The sequence below is a fragment of the Corvus hawaiiensis genome, chromosome 6 (assembly GCF_020740725.1).
Source record: "Corvus hawaiiensis isolate bCorHaw1 chromosome 6, bCorHaw1.pri.cur, whole genome shotgun sequence".
In the NCBI taxonomy this organism is placed as follows: Eukaryota; Metazoa; Chordata; class Aves; order Passeriformes; family Corvidae; genus Corvus; species Corvus hawaiiensis.
The window spans coordinates 47874587-47883470 of NC_063218.1; the positions used below are offsets into that span (position 1 = coordinate 47874587).

General features: G+C 42.5%; 1 protein-coding gene across 15 annotated transcripts in view; it reads left to right on the forward strand.

Moving 5' to 3' along the window:
- Window positions 1-8446, forward strand: part of BRSK2 (BR serine/threonine kinase 2) — a 311051-nt gene extending 302605 nt beyond the window's left edge. For 7 of the 15 annotated variants that reach the window (XM_048306081.1, XM_048306084.1, XM_048306082.1 and 4 more), the window contains 2 exons: window positions 5081-5145; window positions 5820-8446. In XM_048306081.1, coding sequence (XP_048162038.1) covers window positions 5081-5145; window positions 5820-6272 — 518 coding nt within the window. In that variant the 3' untranslated portion in view covers window positions 6273-8446. Of the gene's footprint in view, window positions 1-1617; window positions 3905-5080 lie in introns of those variants that run through there. The other 8 variants (XM_048306090.1, XM_048306095.1, XM_048306096.1 and 5 more) reach the window with 4 other exon arrangements.
- Window positions 8447-8884: the final 438 nt, after the last annotated feature.

The window sequence follows — 8884 nt, forward strand, 5'->3', positions numbered from 1 at the left end:
GGACTGTCTGTCAGTAGTTAGTGAGCTGGGTGAGGCATCTGTCTCATTTGGATTTGTACAGTGCCTAGGCTGGGGTCTCTTCAGTCTGGAGGGAGACTTCTACATGATACTACAACTGAACGAAGAGGAATGGGCCACTTTATCTTTCTGTCATCCCTTTCACTGCATATACTCTTGCAGTGAGTTCTATATTTTAAGTAATTTGTTTCTGAAGGCAGAAGGGACTCTGCCAACAGAAACCGAGCAAACAGACAAAAAAATGCCTCATCTTAACAAAGAGGGCTAGAACTCTATAAAAGTAGCAAAACGGATATGAAAGGAAATGGATTATCACCCATTAAGAGAGTGTTTTAATGCTTTATGTGAAAGAAGTTGGATTTTTCTTACATGGTTCACAGAAACCACAGCTGCTATCAAAACACAGAGCAACCTAGGGATGAAAAAGACAAGGGCTAAAGAGTAAGGAATAAGTATAGGAAGAAAACCTCAGTAGCAGAAGCAGGCAGAAGACAATTAGGAAGGATGTGAAAGCAATAAGGGAAGAAATAAGAGAAGTCAGGTTGAGAAAAGGTGTCTCTTCCCAATGGAGACCTATGTTTTCCAATTCACTTTCTCCCAAAGCCCAAGATAAATATGCAGAAACCCAAAATATCTCAGGCCATACAGAAAGAAAAGGTAGAGGATAATCCCACACATGGCATATTTGTTTTGTGCAACTTTTGTGTTCAGCACCACAAGGATTAGTGCATTAACAATACACAGACTTCAGAGAGATGGTTTCACAGATGAAGGAAGTGCCTCTGGGTTTGCTTCTGTGAAGTCAATGGGAATGTTGCTGTTTGCTTCAATGAAAGGAGGGCCTTATCTGACTGTCTTAAAAACGTTACAAAAAGCAGACTTGAATCAGTAACCAAAGCCTCCATGCTTGTCCTGAACCTGCTTGTTCACCACCTCCTGTTACGTTCTGTGGAGGACTGTGAGGGTCTTTACAAGGTCAGAGCAGGGTCTTTGCAAGGTGCATCCTTTCCTGGTGTCACTTGAGGTGCCTGGAGTGATTCCCGTCATTTTCTCCTTCCTCTCGTATCTGGGTGCTCCACTTCCACTTGGCTTCGAAAAGTGCTGACACCACTGGGGCTAGGTCAGTGTCACGACAGGCTTCCTAAGAACAGCAGATGAAATACTGAGGACTGTAAGGGTTGATACAGACTGCCTGCCCAGCTTCCTTCTATATTTTTGTGTCTACCTCTAGCTCTGTTTCTTCCTCTTAGCACTTGTTGTATCCAAATCCATTCATGGTTTTGATTTCTTTCATGGTATTTGGCTGTGACAGTGCTGTACACAGGTGCCCCAAACCAGTTCCTTCTCCATAAATCTATTTCTCTCAGCATCCTTTCAATACGTGACCCTTTCATAAGCTTCAGTGCTTGTTTTCAAAGCCATTCCCCTTCCCCATCTTGCAGCAAACAGCTCCTTGGTCTAACTCAAAACTGCACATATCCATCTCCTCCTAACAGACATAAACCTAATGCTCTGAGCCTCCCCTCCTGCCTCTGATCCTTCTCTCGGTTTCTCACCCTTGCTTTCTTTGCTCTGTGCTGATGAACATTTGCTCTCAAGGGGAAAGAAGACCTTAGTCTGTGCACGAAACACCAGGGATGTTCTGAAGAATCATTAAGCCAAACCTTCATCCCTGTCCAGAGGAAATGGGATGTCATCTCACTTTCTGAAATAAGAAAGGCAGCCTTTTTGAGGCCCCCTGATGGACTTACAGGTGTAAGAGCCTATGACACATCTTGAACTGAATGCTAGGCATGGAAGATTGCTGAAAAACCTATTCTAAACCACCATCGCCTGCATTTTCAAGTCTTGTTTTACTGGATTTATAACCTCAAAGGGAACTGACAACTAACAGGAGCAACACCCTGCACCATTTTCATGCTTCCAGCATAGCTGACCCATTCTTGTGTATCTCCAGCGTAAAGGTGTGAGGACTCCTTGTCTATCCAAAGAGCAGTGTGAACGCCAGCCCAGGATCAGTTTTTTCTTGACTGCCAGGACAGGAGACCATTATTACTTACAATTTAATTACAAGTACAAAAGGCAAAGGAAGGAAAGGGTTAGTGAAATGGCCTATTTTAGTTTTCAGTAGCTCTCTAAAGATCCCTAAGGATTTTCTTACCTCCCATTAAAATTTTGACTGAAAATGCTGATTGTAAGGAATCCAGTAGTGATACAGGCAAAGAAAAGCAGATTGTTAAATACTTCTGCTGCAATAAATCTCCAGGCACTTGAAAGCCAGTAGGGCATGAGGAGGAGAAAGGGTGGATGAAACATGGGCTGCATATTTTAGTAGGATGACTAAAAATCCTGTATCAGGGCTCAGCAAATACAAGATGTATAATTTCTAAAGTGTTTTATTGCTCCATTCTTGCAAGTTGTACTTCTGTCACTGTTCCTGTCTACATGAAAACGAAAAACTTTCCCAGCTCCTGCAGAGCCCTGCTTATTCTGCCCTCATCTTTCCCTCTAAGCTTGTTAAATAAACTGCTCAGCGGAATAACTGGAGATATTCCCCTACTCTTTTCTCCTAACCTTGCAGTCTTTTCCTCTCCAGCATTTTTTTCAGTGCTCTTTTTCATTCTCTCTGCTGACTCCATTTGCTTATGAAGATGAGGGGTCCAAAGCCACCTGAGAACCAGATCTGCCCACATTCCTGCATTCAAGGCTGAGTGTTTGCTTTCTTTTTTCTCTTTTCATTGAAAAATGGTATCCACCTAAAAGAAGTAGAAATGAGTCTGAGTTGATAAAAAGGAGTCTGTGCAGAGTGTGTGCCCACAAACCTAAAACAGTTTCAGGGAGGCTTAGGGAAATCTCTGACGCAGAAGTCATAGATGTGGAGCAGATACCTCCTTTCCCAAGCATTTGCATGCATGTGGAAGGGAGCAGGTGGAGCTCAGGGAGGTCTGACCCCAAAGTGACTGACTTTATGAAAGCCTTTCTCTTCTTAGTCAGAAATTGAGATGTGTGCTCTGCCTGGTTGGTTGTGCCCATCACTAAGGCTTCAGTCAGTTGGGTGAATGATGCCCTTCCAGAAACTCACAGCGTGTTGCTTGTGGCTTTAGTGTAACTGAGTGACAGAACCAGGGCAAGCAGAATATTAACCACAAAGCAGCAGGTACAGGAAGTGAAGGAATGAATTAGATTAATAAGATTAGGATCCTTCACTGTATTTGCCAGCCATGTGATTTTTCTCAATGCCTGTTAACAAGCAGAGGAAAGCAGCAACTACCTCGTTAGCACAGGGCAGGAAAAAAAAGAGTAACACATTCAGTTTTGCAGAGCACAAATACTATGTATTTCCTCTTTCTCTGTGTAAGAAGTTGATGGCTGTCTAGCATTTTCAATTAGAGAAATAGAAAGTACTCAACAAGCTCTTCAGCTGAATTGCCGTGCACAGAAAGTACTTGCCTGCTGTAGTTACTGGGTTACTGATGTTCGGAACGAAAGTGAAGGGAAATACAATATTCCCAAGCCACCAGTGTCCACCAGTCTCTGCTATGAGGAAGCCCTTTGCTCCTGACTGAATGTTCCCATCTTGGGGATGAAAGGTTCCACTCTTCACAGCATTCTACCACATTGGAAGGCAAATACAAGGAGCCCATTTCCTTCTGGGAGTTGGAGGTAGAAATGATATGAATTTGATAGAACAGTAAAGCTAACAGTCCCCATACTGAGAAAACCATCATGGGGTTTTAATGATCATGAACAGGCATCACCTCCATGGTATATACATCAGATAAAAAACACCTTCAATATCCATATTCAAAGAGTTTAGTGTGACCCCTCCTATGTTTGATAAAGATTAATCCCCCAATCCAAAAAAATGAAAAGGGACTAGAAATTCCAAAAAAAGGCTACCTTTCCAGAAGTACCTGGTCCCTTTCCCTCAGTAGCACCCCAGAGCCTTTCCTCAGGTAAACACCACACACCCTCAACACAGAACTAGATTAAGAGCATATAACCGTGCTGCCTGGAGGTCCAAATGGCACAAAAGGCTGTATTCATGTGCCCAGTGCCCAGTCCTTGTTAACACTGCAGCCCAATCTACAGGCTGGCTTAAGGAGATGCCTGTTCCAGTAGCCCACAACTCTACCTCCCTCTCTGGCTCCTAACTGCACTGGAATGTGTATCAGTGCCGTGGAGACTGTGTTGCAGAGAGATCATAAATTCAGGACAGTGAGGTAATAGGTCTTGACCTTGTCAGGTCCCAGAAACAAGTAGATGCATAACAGCCTACTTCCACATTCAGCATCTTCATTTCCAGGTACCTGTTGTAGGGAGGGTCTGGAGGTGCTCTGAAGCCTGCGAGTGCAAACCACAGACCACACATGCAGATGGCAACACTCATCTCAGCCATACTTCATTTTCCCAGTGCTGCTTCCCTGGGACCACTCAGGTGCTTCAGGCTTAGTCATGACAGGTTGGCAAGGAGATACCCAGAACAAAATAAAATGCAAGCAAGGAAAGCCTAATGCCTGGTGTAGACAGAGAGCTTAGCAAGGCTGCAAAGCAAAGCACTGATGGGCAGCCACATGGAACTACCCTGTGTTTGTAACAGCAGCAATAGGATGGAATTTGCCTATGTCCAACATTACAGTCACTGACATTTCCGTGTGGAGTGGCCGAGTGAATCCTAGTAATGGGCTGACCTATTTCAGTCACATGGTACTGTTTTCCTCCTGCTAGGTGAGACAGCAATGCTTCCCCACTCAGGAAAAAACTAGGACCTTTCCCCTAGGTGCTTTATGCTCCCAGGTTCTTTATTTCTGTAGGTGTCCCATCCTAAACACTCTTCCTCTTCCTGCTCATTGTCTTCATCCCCCACACACCCCCACGCACGTGGCTCTGGATCTCCTCATCATGTTCTTCTCGTTAAAAACCCCATTGTTCATTTGTTTGTTTGTTCTCTCTCTTTCTCTCCTCTTTTTCTCTCTCTTTCCCTCTCGTTTTTTTTTTTTTTCCTTCTTTCTTTCTTTCTTTCTTTCTTTCTTTTTTTGTCTCCTCTGTTTTGTGTACCCAGGCAGCCCATTGAGTAACTTCTTTGACGTAATTAAACAACTTTTTTCAGACGAGAAGAACGGGCAGGTGAGCCATCCCCCCGGCACGCCAACCAAGCATAGCGCAAACAGCAAGCGGAGCGATTCCGGTTCTAATGACTATGGGTCTAGAGGAGACAATAAGTACCCTGCTGGCAAAGACAAGGCAAAGATGGTCTCATCAGTCGGCCTACAAGACCAACCTTAAATAAACACATAAAAAATTAAATAACTTAGAGAAAAAAAAAAACAAACAAAAAACAAAACAAAACAAAAAGAAAAAAAGCAAGAAAGAATGAAAGAATATTCCTTAGCAAGCTAGCCTCTAAACTAGAAGGATGTATATACCTTGCCACAACAGTACAAAACTGTCTATAGACAAATTTTGTATGAAGGAATGACTGTATATATATACATATATATATTTATATATGATATATAATATATATCTCAGAAACAAACACAAAAACAAACGAATGAAAGAATGAAAAGAAAAGAAAGAAAAGAAAAGGTAGCACAGATGACAAACCCAGTTCACCAGATCTTGGGTTGTGGTTTTTTCCAGTTGTTTTTTTTTTCCTCCCTTTTTTTGAATGTTTTGCTTTTTTTCTCCTTCCTGATTTTTTGGGTTTTTTTTTTTTGTTTTCTTTTGTTTTGTTTCTTGTTCTGTTCATGCTCTCTCTGTGTTTCTGACGACACCACTTGTTTCCGCTCTGCTACCAGGAATTATCCCGAAAAGTTAACATGTCAGCCACGGCTTCACCTTCTGTGCTCTGCGGACACTTGTTGACGGAAGGCAACCGATGTAGACTGTCCAAGGACCAGTCCTGTTTGAGGTTCCCAGCCTCCCCTCTCCCTTCAGGAAGTGGGCTTCTCCCCCACTTCTCCCCAGACACCTCCCCAATGCACGCCTGGTTTTTTTTCTCCCCTCTCTTTTTCTTTTTTGGTGCTCCACAAGAGAGATCTGCTCAGTTATGGGATTGCAGAGTCTGGGCTCAAAGGAGGTTGCAAATTGTTGGAGTGAATTATTTACCCTTGGCAACTTCTGTCCGCGCAGGTGAACGCAGCCCGGAGAGGGAGGGTGTGGGGAAGGAGACGGGTGTAGCGGGAGCGCAGTGTTCCATGAATCCAGAGCACGTTCTCATCAGAAACCAGCCAGGAGCAACTCAAAACTAAGCGTTGAACCAAGACAATATTGGGGAGCTTCATCAAGGGATTTTCTTACCTTTTTCTTTTTTTCTCCCCACCACCTTTTCCTTTTCTTTTGCCCCCTTTTTTTATATATACATGTATATATGTGTGTATATTTATGTATAAATATACATACATACATATATATATATACACACACACAAACTAATTGGTTTTTATACTGTATCATTTTGCTTTTTAACCTGCTGGAAGGGGAAAGGAGTAAACATAGGAGGGAGAGGGGGTTCAATGAATAAACACATACAAACAAAACATTAAAACTTAGGGAAAAGGCAACTTCTGGTAGCAAAGAAGAGGGACAAGACTCTGCCAAGGACTGTCTCTCCCGTCACCAGGCACAGTTGCTGCTGCTGCTACTGCTGCTCCTCCTTCAACACCTTCCTCCCCACCTGTCAACTCCCTGCCACTGTGCCACCGCGCTGGGACCTTCTTCAACCAGCTGGATCCTCCACCACACCCTGCATTTAGAGGCAATTGTTGTGTTACTAGTGCTGCATTGATATCAGTATTATTATTTCTTTAAGTTACCAGTTTCATTTGTTGGCTTGGGTGATTTTTTTCTTAAAAAAAAAGGAAAAAAGAAAAAAAAAAGAAAAAAAAAAAGAAGATGAAGAGGAGGAAGAAAAGAGACTTATACTGGGTTTTATTTCCTCTCTGTGTGTGTGTGTGTGTGTGTGTGCAAAATCACTGGCACTTAGTTCATCAGAGCAAGACAAGGTGGAGTCAGGGCAATGGGAGACTTAATCACGAAGCTACTGTAAACTTTAAAATTTACTGCAAGATATTTTTATAACGTTTTGGTTTTGGTTTTGGTTTTGTTTTTTTGTTTTCGAAGGGGAGGAGGGTGGGATTGGGTGGATGGGGACCTTTTTTTTTGTGTTTCAGTTATTAGGTCTTGGTTATTTATATATACATATATATATATTTAAAAAAATAAGCTGTTAGATATATCTTCTGTTTAATAACTGTGTAGAGGCAACATTGATTCTTATTTATTTTGGGGAGGAGGGGGAAAAAAGACACAGAAACCCTGTAAGTGTTGATTTTGTGACTTTGAGAAAGAAGAATTGCCGCCTTTTTTCCTCCTCCTCAAGAGTTATGTGACCAAGTGTAACTTATTCTGGCCCAAGCTCAAAGGTTAAACAAACAAAAAAACGTGGTTTTACGCGTGGAAGACAAAACACAGTGAGAAGTATTTCTTGACTGAGATTTTAAGAATGTAGGCTTAGCATTAGTGTTCAGCTCTTTTATGACCTTCGATTGCTGCTCGTTGGGTTCCTATGGGTGTATGTTGTATCGCAAGTTTATTTTTTTTTTTAATGATAATGTTGGATGAGTTCTTTTTTGTTGTTGTTGTCGTTGTTGGTTTTTTTAATAATTTTTTCCCCTTCTTGGACCAGTTTTACTTGTACATAGGTTTGAAGATTAAAAAGAATTTTTAAAGACACAACTGGGGCAAAGACCTTTGACTTCTGCCCTGTTTCCCCATTCCCCCAAATGGGAGGGATTTATTTTAATTTTTTTGCTTTATTTATTTATTTATTTATTTTTTCCCTATTCTTAAACTTTTCTCTCTCGTATTGCTGTGTGCATGTCAGACACCAGGGGGTGATGGCTGGGGAGGGGGGGAGGCAAGGGTGCAGGAGAGGGGGGCAGTTTTAATTGCATGACATTGCTGTAAATTAGTCTCTTTTGCTTTCGTTGTCTTTCCTGCCTCTGCCCTCTCTCTACTTCTCCTCCGAGCTCCCCTCCCATCACCCCCGTCCTTCTTTTCCCTCTTTTCTCTTCCCTTGTGTATAGATTTTGATGCTTCTGTTACATTGTACCTCTACAAAAGGCTGGGATTTCAATACAAGATAATAATAATAATTTAAAAATACCTATATCAGCAAAACCCATGTGGTACAAGCAGGAAGGGGATTACTTACACAAGATATAAGAATAAATGAAAGCAATACCTCTTGTTATCCTTCCTATTTTGTACTTCGAAGACACACACGCGCGCACACACACATATACAGACACAAACTGACATTATTTAATGGTTTGAAATGGACAAAAAAAATCTGATGTATCCCTTGTTAAATAACTGTGAGCAACTTTAGTTCAAAAACCAATAAATTCATTCAGTAAAGATACCAGCTGTTGAGTGTCCTGATTATGTCCATGAAAACAAACTTCTGGCCAGTGCCAGAGCCGGTAAGTACCGTGGCACGGCCTCCTGCACTGAAGGAGCTGAAGATGGCAGCTGAAGGAAGGCAGCGCACTCCTGGCTGTGGAATTAACGCCAGGGTCTGAGGAGCAAGGACAGCTCAACCCTGTAGGCCTGGCTTTCCGCAGTAACGTGTTCCAAAGCTTAATCCAAATTTCAGAGCGATCGCGCCCCCTGAGATCTGGTCTGGTTGGAAGCCACTGTACCAAAAACTGTGACTACGTGTGATTGTTCTCATCTCTAACCTGAGCTTCTCGCGTTGCTTCCAGATTTAGCAGTAGGAAGGATTTCTGCACCCTCCCTGCCTGAAACACTCAGTCACAAACATTTCAGAGAGCTGCTCAGGTACGTCCCTGGCTTGTGT